The sequence below is a fragment of the Tiliqua scincoides genome, chromosome 4, assembly GCF_035046505.1.
Source record: "Tiliqua scincoides isolate rTilSci1 chromosome 4, rTilSci1.hap2, whole genome shotgun sequence".
In the NCBI taxonomy this organism is placed as follows: Eukaryota; Metazoa; Chordata; class Lepidosauria; order Squamata; family Scincidae; genus Tiliqua; species Tiliqua scincoides.
Window position 1 is genome coordinate 144,862,598 of NC_089824.1, and position 23,846 is coordinate 144,886,443.

Below are 23,846 nucleotides of genomic sequence, written 5' to 3' on the forward strand. Positions count from 1 at the left end.
CAGTGTTATTGAGCATTTGTCAACCAGAATGGAAAATAGGTCCCTACTTCAGACCAGCAGAACTACTGGACATATTTTTATTCAAGGATACCTTAAGAAAGAATTGAGCTGCTCAAAATAATGAGTGTAGTTTTAAGTATGGGATAGGTCTATCCATAATTATTGGCCACGAGGGCTATATGGACCGTTGTTTTCAGAACTGAAATGCTACTTGATGTCAATCACTAGAGACCAAGAGTTGGAGTGGGACATTGTCTTTATCACCTGCTTGTGGGCTTCCAGTAAGCATTAGGGTCACCATTCTGAACAGGATGCTGGTCCTTTGGTCTGGAGCAGCAGGGCTCTTCTTGTGTTCATATTACTGTAGGATGGAAACAGGGATGGTGGTGATGCAAGTCCCTATATTGTTACCAGTGGCAATTGCAAGGGGATCATGATAATAATGTAAATTTGGTAGTATTGTGCCACCATGTATACAAAGCTGTGTGTAACTGTATAACCCAAGTATGACACCAGGGCAGAATTCAATAACTAGTATTGAAAAGATGAGAATCTTACCTTTTCAAAGACATTTCTTGCCTTTATAAATGAAGACAGGCTTCAAACAGCATGTGTAATATCTTCTGAAATCTTGCACTTTAGCTAATCTCAATGAAGAATTTAGTACAAACAAATATGTCTGTACAAAATGCAAATGGAACACTGACATGACAGCGGTTATGACGCAAATTCAGTTACGTTTCCAAGTTCAGGAACATACTGTTCAAAAGGATGACATTTCTTATACTACATTAATTTTTGTTAATTTCTAACTATATTAACAACAAGCAACAACAAGTGATGAGGTTATCTCACATTTCCAATAGACCAGAAACTTGTCTTTACATCATAATTATCTTTATTACAAGCAGAATGTAACTTCATACTGAGAAGGTTTCAGCCATGTTACTAAAGTGTGTCAAATGTGAAATGGAGGCACTTCTAGAGTTCCAGTGGAAACAGATATTCCATTCTGCAAAAAATAATATTCTTCTTTAGCTTTATCCTCGACTATATACAACTATCCCAAGTATTACTGGAACTGGGAATCAAACCCACAATTACCATAAATATTTTAGAGCAAATAACATTTCTAAAATTCAGCATGACCATTAAATGTAAATTAACATTTACATTATAACTGCATTATTGGTTTTCATTAGTGACTAATAGAAAGCAATTGTCTGAGTACCATAAAATTTCTACTATTATGTGATACAAGAAAATGTGGATTCAAATTGGATTAAAAAACTATATAACAGATCCTAAATAGAAACTGAAGTGCATAAAGTGTCACTGGCATAAGCAAGTAAATTTCTTTCAAGAGAAACAGTGCTCAGGATAATTCACTGTCCAATGCTGACTGTCATCAAAATGAGTGATTGTGTCATAATATAATGCCACACAATGCAAGTATTCATCCTACTGTGCCTACTACAGTACATTATTTTGAAACAACATGACTGAAACGGAGCCCAGGAGCAAACACATTTAAAGACAATTTAAACATAGCTACATCTGTTACTGAGAATTTCAAGCACATGTAACACTATTTGGATACAATCGACATACAAAATGACAGTGTTTTAAGTGGTAGTTTGTCATGTAAACACATTTAGAAATATCTTTTGACAGAAAAGTTGAAAGCAGCAGGCCATGGCAGTGTTGCACACATTGTGAATCTAGCTCACAAGCTCTGGCTGCACACTTATTCTTTGAAGGATCTCTTCAGGCATACAAAATACAGGATTGACAGGTTTAATTTGTTCTTCTCCCAATAACGATAGTCCAGCAATTGCAAACAATGTATGAAATGGATCCACCTAGAATATACCAGAGTATACATTAAACACATTAGTAGCAGGTACTTATTCATTACATGAAATTCGGACGATCCAGTTTGAGAAAAACACAGATATTTTACAGTGAGCAAACACTCTCCAATTTCGGAAACCACTGAACAGTCAATGAATGAACTGTTTTGTGCAAGGCCTTTCATAGGCCTTGAGCTATTGCAAGACCTTCATTCATTCATTCATTCATATAAGTTCATTTTTAATATATACATTTATGTAAAATATGTAAATTTATTCAAATTTAAAATGTAAATTAATTCTTTTTTTCCCCAGCCACACAAAGCCACACAATCTCTGAAAGAGAGATGATGTGGCCCTCCTGCCAAAAACTTTGGACACCCCTGCTCTAGAGTTTCATAACCTCTAAGATTAGGATCTGACAGTTTCAAGGGGCAAATAGAAAGGAGAGGGGTTCTAAAAAATTGTCAAGTGCACAGGATTTCAGGCTACAGGTTCCACATTTCAAATACACTTTTAACTATATTTCCATACTGAATGATGCCAACAAAGCCTGTTGCCCATTGTATTTACAAATCTTGATTGAAACAGGTCAAATGGCTGTCTTTTTTGCCATCCTTAAAGGACCATAAGGGTGTAGGGCATACTCCTTGGCAAGGTGTAATGCTATGCCATCTGCCCTAATGTCTGGAAGACTTAAGGGGGTACCATACTCTCAAAGGCATTGCAAATGTGGGCAGGGTGGAAACAGTATCACATATGCTTTTAGACTGTTCACTTTATGAGGAGATGTGCACGAAGCTTTTAGGCTCGATCTGGGCCAACACGGGTGGTTGGTCAGATCAGGAAAAGGTCCAATTTGTTCTTTCCAAAGAAGCAGCTGATGCAGTAGAGAGAACAGCGGCCTTCCTAAGGGAGATTGTAAAGAGCTGGGCTAATGAACAACAATGATGCTGTAATTGGGGTACTTGTGGATTATGTGGATTTTATATAGTTTTTTATATCTTTAAACCAATAAAGGCTCCTAATAATAACTATATTTCCATGCTCTCTTAAGAATACATTGCTTTCCAAATAATGAATCATTTAGGTACTAGCCAAGACCATTTCTCCTCAGCTTCAGACAAGCAATTACATCAGGTTCCTTCAGATTTCCTCTTGAATGAAAGCTGTCTGATTGGGGGGAAATAAGACTAAGATCTAGGAGAACTACCACATGTCTATTTCTTATGGACTATGGGTCCTTTCAAAGAATGTCAAATGTATTTAAAGACTTCATACCCTGCCTTTCCCTTACATCAACGCAAGCACCCAAGACAGCTTACAAAATATTCACAAAACTATAAAACCATTAAAACATACAATATATAACAATCAACTAAGCTTGCAAGTCTGTTTAGAAATGCACATGCACAAGACTTAACTGAAGGTAGATAACTTGCCATATCTCCTGGTCTGTCAGCAAATCCTCCAGTTTCCTCATCTTGACAAGCTAAGATAAAGCTACGCAACTTCTCTCTGTCAATCCAATGCAATCTGCCAATTATCTTCAGGGATGCTAACACCCACCATGAGTAGCATACATCCGGTAACTAGTAAACATAATGGAGGAGTAAATTAGAACAAATGGAAGAGCAAAAGAAAAGATGTCTCGTCTAAGTGAGAAACAAACAATCACACTAATAGCCTAATCTTATTTAGGGTTTACAGTTGCAGATGTTGCAATCCACCATCCCAGACCAGCGGACAGAAAGCTGCCCTGATGTTGTGAGCTTCAGAGTTGCTGGTGCAAACGGTCAGAGGTCTCATAAGTGTGACAGCAGCTTCCAGATGCCCTGCTGGAGCACAAAGATCAGCAGTGGGGGCAGTTCAGGGTGAGAAGAAGGCCAGGCAGGGGGGCAGACCTTGGCAGCAATGGTGTATGCAGAGATCTTCTTCCCCTTTCCCCACCCCAAACTGCCACCTCAGACTTATGCCAGCAAAATAGCTGGCATATTTATCCAACCCAGCAGCTTTGACTTTTCTACTGCTTTCAACACATGCATAACTGAACAAAGAAAAAAATGTTGTGCTTTAATTGGATTTGCTGTTTTTCTTATAGTGTATTCTATATCTGAACAAACAAGATTTTGTGAGACATTTGTCATGTAACATATGAAACATCCCAATTTTTTCAGAAAGGGACCTTGTATGTGTTTTGCCATTGACAGAAGTAACACATGAAAGTTCTTTTTCTGTAGTGGCACCCACATTATAGGACTCCATGCTGCAGAAGAAGAAATTGGCACCCAACCAATTCAGCTTTGGAAATAGTTGTAAACAGATTTATTTCAGTGGGACTTCCCCCCTTGATTGTGGTGCTGATTTGATGTTTCTATCTGCTGCTTCTGATCTGCTCTGATATTTGGTTGTATTTCAGGTTATTTTACTGTTTTTAAACTTTGTGCTGTTAGCCACTGAGCACCTCCCTAACAAATAAGAAAACACAGGATATATTTTTAAAAATGCACTATATTTATTATGTCCATAGTTAAACAGATTAAGTATACAAATGAAAACCAAATGTCAAACCTTATCTCATGCTATACCTTTAAAATAAACTGCAAAATACCTAGATTACCATGTGTTTTGAGATATTTGAACTATTTTAAAAAGTTGTTCATGGAGCAATTTCACGAACCAATACATCCCTCTTCCTCAGAAAAAATTTGTGAAACACAGTTCTGAACTTACAGTAATACTAATTTCAAAGACTCTACTATATTTCTAATTAAAAACTGCTGACCTTGCATACTGTGATCACAACCAAATCAAGCTGCCACTCACTTCCATCTCTGTATTGTGATCTCCCAGATGCTCGACAACCTACCAAGAATTTGCAGTCCCGGGCAAAGAACACCAAAAAAAATAAGTTTTATTGAGCATCTGGTGGCTGGTGGGCTGCATTCAATTTGGTGGGTCACAACTTATGCAGGCCTAGTCTGCATAAGCTGGCATCCAAAGGGGAATTTTTATAGATGGCATCCAAAGGGGAATCTTTCTTCAGATGAAGGGGACCTTTAGATGCCACTCTGATGTTTTCAATTGCTTTTGAACAGACAGATGTTTTTAAAATGACTCCTTAAATATAAGGATTAGAAATTGTTTTTACTGTTTTGCCTGTGGTAATGATGTCAACAGAGAAGTTTTATAAACCATAAACTTGCAGTTTACCAATAGTAAAACATATGAAAAAGGTTTTACGACTAACCTAAGTCGTAAACTACCATAATAAATTCAGATCTATAGTTCTGAGAGTTTTTAATTTTAATGTCATCCCAAAATTATTAATGTGCATGAAACTGCTGCTTTCAAAACCAAATTTCTCTCATAATACACATGCAAAATGTTTTTCAGAATGTATTTTCTACAGAGATCTTATATATATTTCTGGACTTCAGTACCCAATTTCATTTTTCAATTGTGCATTTTAAGAATGTTGTGAAATAAAAAGCCTAAATTGGCATTATGAACTACAAATTAAAGCAAAAATATTCTATTTTCTATAATATTTACCAAAATTATTCTTTAGAAAACTGACTTGTGGCAAATGGCAAAAGTACCTACTCAGCACCAACAAAAGAATACTTTTAAAATAAAAAACTTAATACCTTCTCTGGTCTTCCACTCAGGCCACCAGATGGCAACTGACGTTCACAAAGCCACCAGCCTAGCAGATCAGCATTTATTTGATGCAATTGGCCAGTTACAGCCAGAAATCCTGTGCAACAATAGATCTAAAATTACAGATATAAAGTACGTGTCTATTTAAAAATATAGCTACTCAGGTAAAGCAAAGGAAGATACAGTGTAGAATCTCAACCATTCATGCAATAAACATATTTTAACAAAATATGCTGACATGTTTAAACACACTTCTATATATTTTAATCATTATGATTTTAAGCCAAAATAGTTTGGAGCTGATTTAATCTAGTGAAGTTGTCAAGTAAGAAATGATCTAAAAACAAAACATTTAGCAAGGAAGTATTTTATTCACACTGGCACACAGTTAGGCTTATGGGTACAAAATACAGCATGAGGACACCAACTATAATGCAGCTCTTGTGAGCTGCTGTTCTGCCAGCCGTTGTCTTGCTTAGCCCATAATAAGGATGTTTTCCCTTTTTAGACCAAGCTGATGACACCATATGGGCTGCATTTTAGAAATGGATTTTAGTACCTTCAAGACTAAAGCAGGTAAGGTTAAGACTACCTGTTCTTCCTTCAACTTAATCTTATTGTAGTTAACCTACATCTTCATTTGAAAGTGGCTAATTTGTTAAGTGCTGTTATTTTCCCACACATGCCTAGAAAGTAAGGACAGGCAGGCCCCCATATCTGCGGATCCAGTATCAATGGATTCAGTTATCTGCAGATCCCCCATGCACCCGTTACATTAGCTTGTATTTTGTGTAGCCGTGCTGGAAGTTCAGGCATTTCTTGCTGAAGTATTCTTGCTAAATAACTGAATGTGAGACAAGCCTGCATATTAGAGGTCAATTAACAGGAAGCAGGTCAGGTCCTGCTTTCTGTTCATCTCTTTGTAGTGTGCAAGCTTGTTGCCTGCATGTTTAGTTATTCAGCAAGAATGTTTAAACAAAAAACTGTAGTTAATATAGAATGCACAAGCACTAGGTTTTGAGATGCCTTGGCATATGTGGCAACAGCAGAACACATTCTGCGCGGCAAGAGCAAACTCTTGGCCTTGGTGATGACTCTGAACCCAGTGCTGTGAACAACAGAATATCTCAGGAATGTGTATTGTGGTCAAGCTAAACTAGCTAGTAGGCAGCCAGTATAATCTTAGCAACCTTCAGTAATTTTCCCTATTGCATAGCTTTGCAATCATGTGTTTTGAGAATGAATAAAAGTCTGAGGAAGCTAGCCGGGAGGACGGACTTCTTTCTCAATCTCATACCGTCCTACTTCCGGCTCAGCTCTTCCTGCATCAACCCTCTGAATGAATGTCTGCCGTGTCTCATTCATTGTTCTGCTCCTCACTGCCCCTGTTTATAGTCTAAACTTTCTCAGTGCCTCTGCACTCCCACCAAACAACAAAGCCCCAGAAGCCTTGGTTGTTTCCCATAGTAGCATTGCGCTGCTACAAAAAACACATTCGCTTCCAGCATCACTACACAAAAAATAAGGTAATGTAATGGGTGGTGGGGTTGTTATTTTCATAGTGTTCACCTGTATCCACAGTTTTCATATCTAAGGGGGGACGCGGAACAGGTCCCCTGCAGATACAGAGATCCGCCTGCACATGCTTATTATGGGAATCCTAGGATAACTTCTACTGCAATCTCATACACTCTTATGTGGAAATAATAACCACTGCAATTAAAATTAAATTCTGCCTATACATATGAAGGATTGAAAGATTTTAAGACACACCTGACAAATGTGGAAATTAGAAAAATGCAAAGTTCTCTTTTTAAATGTAAGTAGGCTATAATGTTAGTGTTTGTAAAGAATCCCTCACTCAGCTTACCTGTCCTGCATGAGATTCAGATCCTGGTCTACAACCAAAGCCTCCATCAAAGTTCATACAGGACAAAACAAATTCTACTGCTTTGTCCACATCAACTGCATCCAGTTTCCCCTGAAATGCAAAAAATGTTTGCAATGAGTTTGTCCTACTTTATCATAAAAGAAGTTCCATCCAAAAAGTTACTAACAAACATTCAGATCAACCCTGAAAATAGTTTCCTAGTGAGATGAGAGACATCAGTTCACTTTTACAGCGCATATCAGTTTCCAAACTCTTTCCCTTATGCTTCTTTAATATAAACAAAGTTTCCTCCCAACACCACAATGGGACACAGGATCTGAGTGTCCCAAATATCAAACAATGCACGTTCATTGTTCAATGCTCTCATGATCTACACAACCAAGCTTTCCCATGCCTTGTAAGGACTTCAGATTCCATGAACAAGATTATACTGTAGAGAAGTGGATGAGCGAAAACAGTAAACAAAAACCAGAGGACCTGAATCTATTGCATATCACGGTTTTAGGGCAGGAGAACACAGAACCTGATATACCGTATCTTTCGCTCCATAAGACGCATTTCCCCCAAAAAGTGGGGGAAAAGTGTGTGCGTCTTATGGAGCGAATACTGCAAAAACAAACAAAAAACAAAACAAAACAAAAAAAACTCCGCCCCAGCCCTGGCCCTGCCCACTTGCTCTGCTTTCCAGTCAGAGGCTACTCAGAAGTAAGTCTCAGAGTCAGCGGGGCTCACTCCCAGGAAAGCGTGGGTGGGGTGGCAGTCTCACTGCCCAATCCTGTGCATGCCTACTCTGAAGTAAGTCCCATTAGAGTCAGGGGGGGCTTACTCCCAGGAAAGCCTCTCTCTCCCCCCCCCAAGCCTGGAGCATCACAGCCTCTCTTTCCCCCCCCCCCCACCCCAAGCCTGGAGCATCACAACTTCTCTGCAACACAAACACTTTCCCCCCCCTTCACACACACAGGCTGCCCCCTTCTCTTACACACACAGATGCTCTGCCCCCCCCCCACACACTCACACAGCAGGGGAGGGGCGCTTTCACTCACCTCATCCAGCATCTGAATGTAAGCCCCCCCCCCCCCAATCACAAAGAAAAAACTGTCTCCTTGGTCAGAATGCCAGTGTTTGCTTATTGCACAAGCCCCAGGTAAGGCTAGGTTCTCACCATAAATCCAGAGGTTTGTTGTGTCTTGAGAATTCAAGTTGTGGTTGGACTTTCCACTTGTTCTTTTGTATTGGAATCACGGAAGAACTGGCGAGGAGATGTGGTGTCAGCAGTGGCCCCTTTAAGGGTAAGGCCTGGGCATTCAGCAGAGTGTGCTGCACAGCTGCAGCCACTGGAAGGCAATAGGGCCCTCAGGGATATAAGGAGTACCTGAGGCAGAAAGGGTTTGTGGGTTTTGAAGGAGTGCAGGTTGGAGGTAGGAGAGGAGACTGACTGAGTTTATTGCATTTGGAGTCTGACTGTGGATTGTGACTGGACTTGGATACCCTGATGGTTTTGACTGACCTTGGACTGTAATTTGGCTTATTGGTTCTGGACTCTGATTTGGCAACTCTGATTGATGGGACTGATTTACTTGGCATCTGTGGACTGGAACTGGACTCACTTTTGCTTGCTGCACTGGTGAGTTGCACAAGGGGGACTGATCAGCCTTAAGCGGGCACAAGGCCTAGTGGATTGGGATTTGGCAGAACATCATTGTAGCAGAAAGATAATGTGATCCCCTATTTGTGTGCACCTGCTTTTCTGAGCTTCATAAATTCTGACTCTAGCGATGATGAGTTCTTGGGGTTTCCAGAAAACTAGAGTACTCAAACCTTTAAGTCTCTCCATTTGTTAATGACAGTGATAATGGTTCTTAATGCCACTGTTTACTGCTGTTCACTTTACATGGTTCAAATGTTGTTCTGTTATAGTTTATTAAATATTTTATTGCACTATTTGGTTCAGAATATTTTTTTCCTGTTTTCCTCCTCTAAAAACTAGGTGTGTTTTATGGTCAGGTGCATCTTATGGAGCGAAAAATACGGTAATCTCATTTGTTTTTGTTAACACATTTTAATCCATATAATGCTCAAAGCAGTTAATCTACCTGTTTAACCAGTTTAATACTGAAATTGTAAGTAGTACGAACTATCATGGCTTGAAAACTTCAGCTCCTGTTTGCCACCATGAAAGTATCACTCACAAGTTGTTGAACTGTAAATGATATTCTGGAGAGTTTCTTATCTCCAAATACAGCTGAGTCAAGACCCTACTCCATGTCCACAAATCTCTGCATGTGTTTCAAAACCAAACTGCCACTGACAAAAGGGCTTACCAGAAGGGCTAGTGTTGCTACTGCGCAAAAAGAAAACCTTGTATCTATTTCTCCTGCAGGAAGAAATAAACACAATTGCACATCATGACATGATAATTCAGGGAAAACGTCAATGTAAAAAAATGAGAAATATTAATTTATAAATATAGTCTCATTTCTAGTATTTGTTCATGCATTAAAAAATTCACTTTCTACAAATGCTGCTATGCTGCAGTTACGCCACAGAATTTGGTTTCTGTGGATTAAGTAAGTTACCTCCATGAACAGCTTTAAGGTGCAAATTAAAAGAATCTGCTCTGAATTTCTAGGCACCACTGATATCAATGGATCTTAAGTGAACTTAGCATCATCAACTGCCTTGTGTCTAACCTTTCTATTAAAATATCCAAGATCAGAATACCCAACACACTGTGCCTATGGATAGCACACACATTTCTACAGCAAAATCAGAAGATAGCACTGACAATAAACTTCTAGCTCTTCAAACAATATAGTTCTGTCGTTATTTCAGTATTTATATCGTTATCGATAAACACTGACATCCTATTTACGTAGTTATAACATTAACAATGTACTGTGCCTAACAAGTAGTGAAATTTCTCCTTCCTGAATTGTAAAAAGTACAGCAATACCTTGCACTTTTGTCTAGTTAGGGAGCAGAGCACGGACAAAAGTAAAAAAATGGACAAATGTTGAAGTCCGTGATTAATACAGGAACAAACACAAGAGATTTAATATGGATAATTTAAAAAAATGACACACACCGAATGACTACTATTCAAAGACAGAATGTGTGTGGCATGTACATCAATGAATGTCATGGAAAGGTTAGGTGAAATCAGGTAAAAGAAGAAAGCACGTGGATAAAATTTGAAATGTGGTTATAACTGAAAACAGCCAAAAGTGCAAAGCAAAAAAAGTCAAATGGACGATAGTTAAGTTATTGCTGTACAAAACTTGTACAATTTTAATAAATATAGAAGTATTTTACATAGTAGTATTAAGCAACTGTGCAATCATTCAACAGTAGCCCAACTTCAATTTTAGTTGCAATATTCACATTTCCATACAAGATATGAATATAGAATATTTACATGTTTTCTTGAAATAACCTACTTATTTTGTTTCAAAGTGTAGTGGCTCATTTTATACTTTGTCAAATAGTAAAATAAACAACATCATAGGCTCTCAGTATCTTGATACTGTAGATATAGTATTCTCAGCGCTCAGAGTAATTCTAGAGCTAAAGTGATAGACATCAACTTTAAATGAACACCAAGATGAACACCATCAGCTAAACACCAAGACTCATCATAGAGCTGAGAAGCAACTATTTCAAAACACAAATTTGTATGGTAATACTATCACTGCCCTTTTAAATTTTGAACCTTCCCATATAACATCACTATACATCATACAAAAGGGGAAAAGTGTTGTTTTCTTTCAACAGAAGAATCCAGGAATATATAGTATTTTAAAAAATTGTTACCCCATCTATCTCCAGCAAATGAACCATCTTCTTTCTGTAGACTTTTTACATAACCAACAATCTTATTTACATCAACAACGTGAAGACTTTCATACAAAGTAAGAATCTGCAAAACAAAACCACTCCAATTAAAACATGCAGCACACAAAGCTTTCCTAAAACCTGCCTAAGCAACTCCAAAACAATATCACATTGTTATTAAGTGGCACCTAATTCATTTTCACTATTAAAAAGTTTACTAGAAAAGCCAACACTTCCATAGAAAAACCTTATTTTCATAACATATATAAACATGATATAAACATGTTTGTAGTTTAAGACAAGATTAATATAACTAATGTAGCATATAAGTGTACAGTTATGGTGAGGAAACTCTATGGACTCCTACAAACAGCATCTTGTATACAAACTGCCATATATACAAAAGTGTGAGGAAGTCATTCCCTACCCTCCTTCCCACAACAGTCCCCTGTGGATTCCTAACAGCCATTCTGAAGTTTGGAGAATAGTCCAGAAGGGAATAGGAGAGTGATGACAAACCTTTTAGAGACCGAGTGCCCAAACCGCAACCCAAAACCCACTTTTTTATCGCAAAGTGTCAACACGGCAATTTAACCTGAATACTGAGGTTTTAGTTTAGAAAAAACAACTCATACATTAACATCTTTGACCTACTATTACTTGTAACCCATAATGAACTTTTCCACTAGAAATTAGTCCAATCTCTTCTTAAAGGCATCTAGGCAAGTTGTCATCACTGCTTCCTGTGGCAAAGAGTTCCACAGACTAATTACAGGCTGGGTAAAGAAATATTGGCAGGGAGGAGGTGGCTGCCAGACCTTGCCACTGCTCATTTTCTCAAACAATAAAATATATTTATTTTTAAAACCCCACACACAGAAGGGGGCTCTAAGGCTGCAATCCCAGTCACTCTTTCCTAGGAGTAAGCCTCATTTACTCTAATGAGGCTTACTTCTGAGTAGACACGCACAGGAGCAGGCTCCAAGGCTGCAATCCCAGCCATCCTTTCCTGGGAGTAATCCACTGTAATGGGGCTTACTTCTGAGCAGACATGCACAGGAGCGGGCTGCAAGGCCAGCCACCCTTTCCTGGGAGTAAGCCTCATCCACTGTAATTGGGTTTACTTCTGAGTACACATGCACAGGAGCAGGCTCTAAGGCTCCAATCCCAGTCACTCTTTCATGGGAGTAAGCCTCATCCACTGTAATGGGGCTTACTTCTGAGTAGACATGCACAGGAGCAGGCTCTAAGGCTCCAATCCCAGTCTCTCTTTCCTGGGAGTAAGCCTCATCCACTGTAATGGGGCTTACTTCTGAGTAGACACGCAGGATTTGTCTCTGGCTGCGCTGCTCACCCCTAGCTGCGCCTGTGCTGTGGAGGAAAAGCCTCTCCAGGCACTGAGTGGGGAGCTGCTCACGGAAAGGCAGGCTGCTGGAAAGGCGGGCTGCTCGCTGAGGAGAAGGGCAGCTCAGGATTGGCTGGTGGTCAGCCAGTGCAGGGCCCTGAGCCATTCTAACAGAAAAAGCCAGGAGCCTGTTGGATGCTGATTGGCTGAGCCTGCTGGAGAGTTGGGGAAGGGAAAAACAGGGACCTTAAGCCTGCAGAGCAGGCAAAACTGAAAAGGGAAACAAACTCTGGGCAGGTGGGGGGCAACGGAGTGAAGGGAGAGGAGGGTGAGCTCAGGAGGCAGAGGGAAGCAGCCCACCCTCCCCACACAGGGAGTCTTGGAGAGAGCCTCCATTTTCTTTAGAGTGACAGCAGCTTCAGCGCCCCTCTCCAGGCTGCTTGGCTCAGCGCGCGTGCCCACAGAGATGGCTCGGAGTGCCCTCTCTGGCACGCGTGCCATAGGTTCGCCAACACTGGAATAGAAGGATGTGCAGGGGAAGGGGGGGAAGTCAAGAAACTGGAGGAAAAGCATCTTCTAGGATTAGGCTTTAGATTTAAGCCTATGTGATGCCAGCCCCTCCACCCCATCTGTCACATGCCCCCATCTTTTTATCTAGGTACATATTCCAACATCTTCCCCCATATCTCCCCGACCTTTCTCTGTGCCATTTTCTCACCAGCATGAAGTACTGAGGCCTGCAGATGTAAGAGACTTGAAACACTACCCCTTCCTTTGAACAATCCAAGATAGATCATACTTTAGGAAATTAAGAGCTTGAATATTCAAAATTATTTGCACCTCTCCTACCCCTAGGCAATGCTCCCCACTGCACCCATTGCAAAATAGTTTTCGTGTGCTACACACCATTCCTTAAGTTGTTTCTTATCTTGTTTAAAACACAGTACGCTTTTTTAAAAATAAAAAAACTATTGTCAATACTGTGTTTTGCTTCTATGGTATAGAAGGAAGGGCAAACATCTTCCAACTCTACAACTCAAGACAAAGTTCCGAATCCAGTAGAGTTACAATTAGCAAGTAATAGGTAAGATTTTTCAATCTGTTTTGAGCAGTTCACTGTACTGCATTGACTTTTCTTTTTAGTTAAAGGGTACTGAAAAGGCATTCTGAGATCTTGGTGTGGGGAGGCTTTTAAACATATGGAAAATCCAGGTGCATGCATGCCTGTCAACAACTGCAGGGTTTACATAATTACTCTCAGTTAAGTAATAGCTGTGTGCATAACACAAAGCACAACTCCAAGGTTCTTGGAAATTGTTAGGTGCACAGTAAGAGTCAGTACTAAAATGGAATACAGAACTGGTGTTCTAAGAGTGCTCATAACCAGAGTTGGCAACACTCAGATATCAATTCAGAGCAAAGGAAGACTGTATGAATTCTCTTCTCCCTCCCTCACCATGGTTTGGTGCTTCTTCTCATCCTCAATCTTTTATCAATCCACAAGCCATGGTTAATCAATACATCTAAATTGCTCCTTAGAATAAGCTACAGGAATTTAGGATCGTCTATTTTCTCAGAAGTTACCAAAATATCTAAAAAAGCAAGATACATTCAAACATACTCAGGTCTCAGAGTAATTCTAGAGCTAAGTGTTAAAACCACAGCAGCTTTAGATTCAGATAAAAATAACAAACCTCATCATGGACCTGAGCAGCTACTTATACTGTGTGTCACAACAGAGTTCTTCCTGTCACAACAGAAGAAATGCATGAACTTGTCAAACCTCATACCTTGCCTTTCTTCTTTCAAGCCCTGAATTAGTTGAACAATGGTTTTTAGGATATGGGGGTCAAGTTTGAGATGGCTCTGCTTTCTGGTCAAATGAAAACCACTTTCAATGAAAACTCTGACCAGAAAAAGATATATTTAAGGAACTTAAGAGACCATTTAATTTCTTTAACAAATTATATACGAACTGGAAGAGAGGTATTCATCATTCCTTATTTTAAATCACTAGCAGTTCACTAGTGCAATTGTCAGACTGTAGGATTTTTCTCTTAGCATTTCAGTCTTTCGTGAATAACAAGAGATGAAATAATTTGGGGAAATGCAATAAGTTCAAAGAAAAGCAAATAATAACACCAAAATTTGTTACTTAGCTCTCTTACAATATCATATGACCCATATAGCCTCAAAAAGACCAGCTTAGTAAAACATAAAATTCAATAAGCATATATATTACTGGTCATTTACCTGGACAGCACTAAAAGTGTATAAGAGATGAGGATCGTGACCTATGCTGGCACTTATGCCACCACATTCATGCTGACATGACTTGATAAATGCCAGAATTTCTTCTTTGTTCATCCGATGCAGATGACCCATAAGATCCATTACTGTCAGTCCCCAATAGACACCACTCATTCGTAAATATTCTGACATACAGTATTCCTGGAAAAGAATAATATTTTAGATTCTAAGTCGGGGGTGCCCAAACACCGGCCCTGGGGTCACTTGCGGCCGTCAAGGACTCCCAATCCGGCCCTCAGGGATCCCCCAGTTTCCAATGAGCCTCTGGCCCTCCGGAGACTTGCTGGAGCCCGCACTGACCTGATGCAATTGCTCTCAGCGTGACGGCCAACTACTTGACCTCTTGCTTGAGCTGTGGGACGATGGCTCCCTCCACTGCTTGCTGTTTCACATCTGTGATGCAGCACTGGCAGCAAAGGAAAGGCTGGCCTTGCTTTGTGCAAGGACTTTTATAGACCTTGAGCTATTGCAAGACCTTCATTCATTCATGTAATTTCCATCTCCAATATATTCATTTATGTAAATTTATTCAAATTTGAAATGTAATTTAATTTGTTTTTTTCCTGGCCCCTGACACAGTGTCAGAGAGATGATGTGGTCCTCCTACCAAAACGTTTGGACACCCCTGTTATAAGCTAAGCTCTCAGCCTTTAAAGCAGCCATTTTCAACCACTGTGCCGTGGCACACTGGTGTGCCGTGAATGGTTCCCAGGTATGCTGCAGGAATTTGGGAGAGGGTCATTTATCAATAGGACCATTAGGGGATGTGAGCCCCCACTGACAGCACAGTGTGCCTTGTCAATTGTCAAAAAGCTGATGGTGTGCCTTGACCATTTTAGTGCCTTGCCAGTGTGCCGCAAGATGAAAAAGGTTGAAAATCTCTGCTCTAAAGCAAGGGCTGGCAACATACAGCCCATGGACTGGATTTAGACCACCAGCTAAAGTCATCCGGCTCATGCAAAACTCAGACTGGGAAGCGAAACATGGTATAGGGACTCTGTGAGCCAAGGCAGATTGCTCCACAATTCCTGCCAAAAGTCCAGTCCCTTTAAACAAAAAGATTGCCAGCTCCTGTTCTAAAGTAATAAAACAGTGTCCTAGACCAGTGTTTCTCAAACAGGTGGGTCGCCACCCACCAGAGGAAACGGAAATGGGCCATTCCTCCTTAAGGGTAGTGGCCCAGGAATGGATGCCCTGATGGTGCACAGCAACTGTGGTACTAAGGGGACCCAAGGGCATTTAAATGTACCGGGGGGGGGGGGTCACTTAGGCAAATATACCCTGGGTTAAGCTCCAGTCACCTTATAGCTTCTTGCATCTGTGCAGTTATTTAGCTGTTACAAATCTGGGAAGCTTGTGTAGAGCTGCCCAGGCAGGAAGTGGGGGTTAGGATATAGCAGAGGAGGCCTGTGACAACATCACCTCCTCCTGGACCTGATTCTCCTCCTGCTCCACCCTCCCCCTGCCCAAAAATGCCCCCTCCTCGCCTTCAGCATGCCCTGTCAAAGCCCCTGCGCCAGCCGGTGCAGGATCAGGATCTGGCACTGCCGGTCCAATGCAGACTTTTGTGCCTTATTGCAGGTTTGCAAGACCTTGTTGGCGCAGGGATGGCTGTGCCAGCTCATAGTGGTATTAGGATTGCACTATCAATCAAATAGAGCTATTTTAAGATTGTAGCAAGCTATATCTGGTTTTTCTGAATGTGGAGATTATCTCTGATGATTAAAAGTAACTACAGCTATAGTTATGGAATAACTATACAACTATATGGAATGACACTATTTCAGCAGATAGCACCATTGCAAGTGGCACACACTTTAAAAAGAAAGTTTAACAGATGTTTCTCAGGTCTCAGTGTAATTCTAGAGCTAAAGGGGTAAATCTTCAGCTTTGAAGTCAGATAATACATGCCAGGTTACATCATTGACCTTAAGAAACCATTCTGTAAGATTATACCACCATCAGCTTTCTCCTTTACTCAATATTTTTCACATCACCATAGCAGGATTTTGTTTTAATGTTACTAAGCTTGTATTAAAGTCAAATACTCACATAATCATCTTTCTTTGTTCCATACGCAGCTATGTAATCTGCATGTTTCTCCAACAACAACGAAGTTGGAGTGTCATTTTTTATTATGACATCTTTTTGTGGTGTTCCCTAAAAAAATTAAGATTGGATGAATTAATTTTTAATAATTGTTTCAATCTAAACATCTTACAAGAATAACATAAAGCTAATTTCAAAGGATTAAAATGGTATCTCAAACAATGCTTCTTTGATTTTTCCAACAAGGAAATACAGGTGAGGTTTCGGTATTTACAAGGAATGCATTCTTGAACACACACCCCTCCCCGCAGATATAGAAAACCGCACAGATACAGAAAGCCGCAGATAAGCAAATCCAGTTTTTTGCCCCTTAAACCCTCCAAAGGGGACCAGAGCTCTGCTCAGTAGCCTCCAGAGGGCTTTCTAAACCCTGCAGAGGCTACATACATCTGCTGACAGCCCGTGAAGGCTTCAGAATGGCTGAAAAGGCAAAAAAAGCTACCACCAGTTTCCAGCGAGAAACCAGAAGTGACTTTTTAATGACTTATAAGGCATTGGGAGGTCCACTGAAGCACCGGAGGGGCTTTTTTTTTTTTTTTTGCCTTTTCAATCTCTCTGAAGTCTGTAGATGCCGCAGACAGACGTACACAAACCCTCTGGAGGTGACCAGAGTGGAGCTCTGGTCCCCTTCAGAGGATTCAGGTGGAGCCAAGGTCTGGGAGACCCACATTGAGCCAGATCCACAGATATAAGATCTGCGGATAAATAGGCTCCACCTGTAGTTTAACACAGCATGTTTTTCAACCCTTAGAATAGTTTACTGAAAAAATAGTAACAAACTTTACAGTGCCAGCAATAAAATGATCTAAAAAAATAATCATGAGAAGAACACAAATTTATCAGAATAAATGCTTACTGTGCATACTGGTTAACAAGGGGAAAAAAGGGAAAAAAATTTTTTAAAGAAAAAGATGTCTTGGAGTACATACTTAAAATTTTTTTGCTTATTAATAAACTACGTTTTCCCAGATGTTCAATAAAAAGCTCAAATATTGTAACCTTGTCAAAATGCACTCTGACTGGCAATCAGCATTCACCTTTCCCATGCTCACTGAACTGATTTTACAATCTGAAACATGCAAAGCCAACTCAGTATCATTTCATTAACCAAAGAATCTTTTCTGGAACAAGCCATTTGAAAACCATCAATATATGTTGAACCTGTTAACAGATTCCATTTACTGAAATGTATATCTTCGTTATGGAAAAAAAATTTAATTGGAGGATATTACCTTGGTTGAAAGTCTGACTCTTCCAAAACAAACCCTTTGTGACTTATTTTTATGTGAATCAGAATTTTATGTTCTCCAATGTGTAGGAAAGGGGTTGGACTCCATATATTTTACCAGATAATCATTCTGTTTCATTAAATATTCTCCACAAATACTCAGTTTTTTATTTGTAAGTGCTTAAACACACTAGAAGATGAAAACTGGCAGGTTTTCAGTAAACACAAACTAATTAAAACTGCAATATGTGCAAGAGAAAAGATGATCAGACAGAAGTCAGAGTGATAATCTTCAGAGTTATTTGAATGTTAAAAAAAGAGAAAGCTTTTACAGCTTTCAATACAGTAAACTAGTTTGTCTGGCATGCATGTGGAACTGGTCTTATCACTTACTCAAATGTAGCTTTCAAAATACAACTCAGACACTCCAAGCCTCCTCCTGCACTTCCCTACTTTACACTGCTCACTCTGCACTACCACTTTGCCTTCCATTAGAGCAGCGATTATCAATCACTGTGGTCTGCAGGTGCCCCTTGGGATTTTGGGAAGGGTCATTTATCAGTAGGGCAACTGGGGGATTTGAGTCCCCTACCAGCAGTATGGTCTGCCTTGTCAATGGTCAAAAAACCAATGGTGTACCTTGACAATTTTTGCACTGTCAGTGTACCGTGAGATGAAAAAGGTTGAAAATGGATGCATTAGGGTTTTCTCCATTCCTAGAACACTCTGGGGAAGGCAGGGTGGAGTGGCAGCACTGAAAAAATCTTGTAAGGTAGGAAAGTGCTGGAGTTAAGCAGACAGGTTACTTAACTGAGGCTGCAATCCTAACCACACTTTCCTGAGAATAAACCCCATTGAACAAAATAGGACTTACTTCTGAGTAGACCTGGTTAGGATTGTGCTCTGAGTTTTCTTTAGGCAAATCACTCATTTAACTAGGAAACTGCTATATAGTTTGGATAGAAGAATATAGACTAAGGTAAAGAAAAACAAAATCACAGAAATACCTGAGAGTTATTTACAAAGCGCTTAAAGTGAAAACATTGCGTGAACACCCAGTGTAACCCAAGACTACAAGCAAAAGCTTTTGGATCATCAGACTGCCACCATGCTCCCTGATTTTGCTTTAAAGCAAAACCAAAATCAGTCACACAATATTATCTCCTTCCTGGATTGTATTTAAAGAACAAAGAAAGGAAGAATACACAGCTTTTGGGGAATGTGGATGCATGCAGGCAATGAGGGAGAAGTACACACAACTGGGATATTTGGAGCTAGTGCAAAATAGCATGCAAGAGTAAAGCACCAAGATGAGAAACTATTAGTACTGTAATAAGACAAAAAATGCAGCTTGCAATAGAAACTGCCTGTTAAGTATTTGTTTTTCATTAGGCAATCCTGGAAGGTACCACTGAGCCCAGGACCAGAGACCCAGATGCAAGTCCTACCTTGCTCACACTAACAGAAAAAGCCATTTTCACTGTCAATCTCTATTTTACAAGATTATAGGATGGACTTTAAATTTTACATGCTTTAAATGCTTAAAGTGGCAAAGAAAAGCCCATATTTGGTCTCCATCCACAGGTAGAGCTTCTGCTCTCACAGACAACCAAGTGACCAAAATCACAGATTAAAATGTAAGTTGAATGTTAATATAAGAACAGCCTCGCTGGATCAGGCCATAGGCCCACTAGTCCAGCTTTCTGTATCTCACAGCGGCCCCACCAAATGCCCCAGGGAGCACACCAGATAAGAGACCTGCATCCTGGTGCCCTCCCTTGCATTGGCATTCTGACATAGCCCATTTCTAAAATCAGGAGGTTGCACATACACATCATGGCTTGTAACCGAAACGGATTTTTCCTCCAGAAATTGGTCTAAACCCCTTTTAAAGGCATCCAGGCCAGATGCCGTCACATCCTGTTCATGATAAGCAAATATATTTAAGAACTTAAATGCTTCCGGGATGGGGCACCTCCCTTACAAGGGAAGGCTACAGCTTTTAGATCTCTTCAGTCTAGTAAAAAGGGGGGACACGATTGAGACACACAAAATTATCCGGGGGGGGGGGGTGAACAAAGTGGATAGGGGGATGTTCTTTTCCCTCTCATGCAACACCAGAACCAGGGGACATCCCTAAAATTGAGCGTTGGGAGAGTTAGGACAGACAAAATAGTCCTTGACCAAGCGTATTAGTCAGTGGCACTCCTTGCCACAGGATGTGGTGACCATCCAGCCCAGATGCTTTCAGAAGGGGACTGGGCAGGTTTATGGAGGAAAAGTTCACCTCCTGGTTTTAGGCTACCTCAGAAGGCCAGAGGCAAGGAGGGCACCAGGATGCAGGAATCCTGTTGTCTGGTGTGCCCCCTGAGGCACCTGGTGGGCCACTGGGAGACACAGGAGGCTGGACTAGAGGGGCCTGGTCCAGCAGGGCTCTCCTGATGCTCCACAGGGCTCAATGCACTCCCCATGTCAGCCATCAGCCTGCATCTCGCCACCCACAGGGAGGGGGGCAGGACCGGCCACGTGGCTCCCCCACTCAGGGCTCTGGCGCGCGCTGCCCTCTTCGCGAAGGGACACCCACCTACATGAGTGGCAGCCCGACTGACCAATCACCACGCGGCCAGCCGACGGTCGGCCAGCGCCGAGGCCTCCTGTCCAGCCCTCGGCCCAGAGCGTTCTCAGGCGCCCCGACCAAGCGCGCTGGGAGCGGGCTCGGTCCCCACGCGGCTGAGGAGGCGGGCGGCGCGCGAGAAAAGCCGCCCCAGAGCGCGCGGGAACGCGGGCGCCACTCACCATGTTGCCACAGCCGCCGCAGCTCCTCACTGCGCACGCGGCTCGGCGGAAGTTCCACGAGGCGCTTCCGCCGCCTCCCCTCCCTGCGTCTGAGGACCCCGGAGCTGTGCTCGGCGCGCCTGCGTGGAGGCTGCAACCCAGCCACTTTCCTGGGAGTAAGCCCATTGAACTCAGTGGGGCTTACTTCTGAGTAGGCATGCATAGGGTTGGGCTCTGAGGCTGCAGTTTTCAAACATTGCTCACTTCGGGATATTCAATCATGTCTTGCTTTTTTTTAAAATTCATGTACTGATCTCCACTTGCTCAGCTCTTGGATGTACTTTATCTCCCTCTCTCCCCCTAAACAACCTCAATAAAACTACAGTATTAAAAATTAATGTAGCAGCTAAGAGCCTGAGCTGTGAATCTGGACAATTCCAGTTTAAATCTCACCTCCAGCAGGAACTCAGTAGGTGGCCTTATACATGTGATGTGAATTCAGGGCCCAATTCTATCCAACTTTCCAGCACCAAGTAAGCCCTGAGGTAAGGGATCAAATGTTCCATTACCTCCAGAGGCCTATCATCCCCCCCATGCAAGATGCAGCACATGCCCTGCTGCCACAGCTGCATCTGTGCTGGAAAGTTGGATAGGATTGGGCCCTGGATCCCATTATGTTCACTGGGGTTGCATCGGTGTGGAAAACTGAGTAGGGTTCAGCCATTAAACATTTGCGCAGAACTACCCACTTAGCTTCCTAACAGTGATTTATACTAGCTGCCCCACTAGCATTGCAGCAGTTGAAAATAAAAACTGTATAGTACAACACATTTAGAACAGATTAGTCCTAGTGATGGTCAAACTAGGATGTGAGTGTTATGTATTGGGTTCAAAAATAGCATGTCAAACACCTGTTGCTGAAACGGGACAACTGTATACATTCCAAGCATCCCTCACGACCAAGGCCCATTTTGTTGTCCCTGATAAAGCATTGCCTATGCCTTTTAGAGATGTTTTATTACAAATAGTTGTATCCAAAGTTATGTTCACAATGTGTTCTAGCACCAGGAAGCAGTATAAAACATGGGGTGAGGGGCAGTCGGGTGGTTCCTTTTGTCCCTTCCTCTTATAAGCCTTTTCTCACCACACCTGAGGAAAGCTGCTGAAGCATGAAGGATTGACACCATTTCTAACAGCAGACTCTTAGGCATGGTGAGAAAAAGATTTTTTTTAAAAAGCCATGAACAAGAGTAAACCCCACTCCCAACGTGACAGATTTTAGCAAGTATTGCTTGTGCAAAATTAGTCTGAATTTGCAGCTGTTTCTCATACAAGCCTCTTAAACTTACTCTAAAACGAGCCTTTTGCCAGTGCTCAAGTCTTTCTGGACACTGAAGGGCACATTTGGTTCCAACCCACTGTTCATGAATTACTTGCTAAACTCTAAATCAGCCATTTTCAACCACTGTGCCATGGGACACTGGTGTGCCGCGAGTGGTCCACAGGTGTGCCACAGGAATTTGGGGGAAGGTCATTTATTAATAGGGCCCATGGAAGATGTGAGCCCCCACTGGCAGCATGGTGTGCCTTGTCAATTGTCAAAAACCTGGTGATGTGCCTTGACCATTTTTAGTGCCTTGTCAGTGTGCTGTGAGATGAAAAAGGTTGAAAATCACTGCAATGATGAACACACCCTGTCCCCAGACTCTCTGTAGAGTAAATCTCTGAGCAAGCGGACAGGTGCATCTAACCAAATCACTATGCAGACTTGTCACTTTATACATGTTGTGTTTTGAATGGTTAATAACATTAAATTACAATTAAAAAAATTAAATTAACATTAAATTACTACAACAATGTATGCCTATGAGCAAAGAAACATTTTCTATTGCTTTGAAATGAGCAGAGGACATGGTGTTTCAAAAGAAATCAATACAGGTAGAATAGAGCCTTTAGCAATGAGTAACAGGATGGGTGGGAGGCTTGAGGAGTGATGCTTCATTTGGGTCTGTTAAAAGCATGCTCCTGTTTCCATCTGTGGAACGTTGGAAAACGTGCAATTATTACTTATTGGTCTGAATTGCTGACCACAATGGTTTTTATTTATTTACTGCTTTTAATGTTTTGTTTTTATGAAAAACTTTATAAGCTATCATGGGCATTTGCCTTGGCAAGGGGAAATGCAGGTACACATTTTAAAAAAAATCAAATCAATTAATTATCTCAGAACTAGAAATAGTGGCATTCTATAGAAGCAGGATAGTAAAAAATACTAAGGTTTCTTGTCTTCTGAGGCAAACATTGTCAGAGAATGGCAGCACAAGAATGGCATTCAAGATACTGCCTTAAAGGATAAAGTGAGAGAAAGATGAACTCATCTAAGTAATAAAAACTGAAACGTTTTCACAAAATTCTTATAAAAAAAGAAAAGAATGTATAGGCAACCTAAGAGATGAGACAGCAATTACAGACATGTAAATTCAAGAATGATTGCACCAGTCACTCAAAGTAGGCGTTCTATAGTCATAAAAGTTGTTCTACTACAAACCAGCAATATCAAAATGCATGGGTTCATTGAAAGAGGTTTTTTAAAAATATCTCTACAGCAGTGAATTCCAGTCACATTAAAAAACCACCATTTAAACCTTTTGGGTAGATATTGGCTACAAACCAAAAAGCACTGCTGCTGCACAACCCCCATAAAAGAATTCCAAAATGGAAATCATAGCAAATAGTTTATAGCAGGGCTTAACCTGGGGCTCATGCACCCCTAGAAGGTCCATGAACTGTGTGCAAAAAAAAGTGTGTGCACTTGTGTTTGTATGTGCATTTTTGGAAATG

At 41.0% G+C, this 23,846-nt stretch overlaps 1 protein-coding gene and 2 non-coding genes across 4 annotated transcripts; all 3 read right to left on the bottom strand.

The window, feature by feature from the left end:
• Positions 1-883: 883 nt before the first annotated feature.
• RABGGTB (Rab geranylgeranyltransferase subunit beta) lies at positions 884-21,084 on the bottom strand. 2 transcript variants are annotated; one of them, XM_066624151.1, is made up of 9 exons: positions 21,027-21,084; positions 16,946-17,053; positions 14,837-15,034; positions 11,218-11,323; positions 9,729-9,781; positions 7,387-7,497; positions 5,504-5,629; positions 3,296-3,445; positions 884-1,862 (listed from the first exon to the last, which is right to left on the bottom strand). In XM_066624151.1, the coding sequence occupies exons 1-9, from the start codon at positions 21,027-21,029 to the stop codon at positions 1,722-1,724; spliced, it is 996 nt and encodes a 331-aa protein (XP_066480248.1). In that variant the 5' UTR covers positions 21,030-21,084; the 3' UTR covers positions 884-1,721. The 2 variants fall into 2 exon arrangements, with proteins under 2 accessions (XP_066480248.1, XP_066480247.1); XM_066624150.1 differs by lacking the exon at positions 21,027-21,084 and adding an exon at positions 19,105-19,180.
• Positions 14,206-14,290, bottom strand: LOC136650648 (small nucleolar RNA SNORD45). The gene has a single exon (XR_010794465.1). It is a non-coding gene; the product is annotated as a small nucleolar RNA SNORD45 (small nucleolar RNA).
• On the bottom strand, positions 16,739-16,822 carry LOC136650647 (small nucleolar RNA SNORD45). The gene has a single exon (XR_010794464.1). It is a non-coding gene; the product is annotated as a small nucleolar RNA SNORD45 (small nucleolar RNA).
• Positions 21,085-23,846: the final 2,762 nt, after the last annotated feature.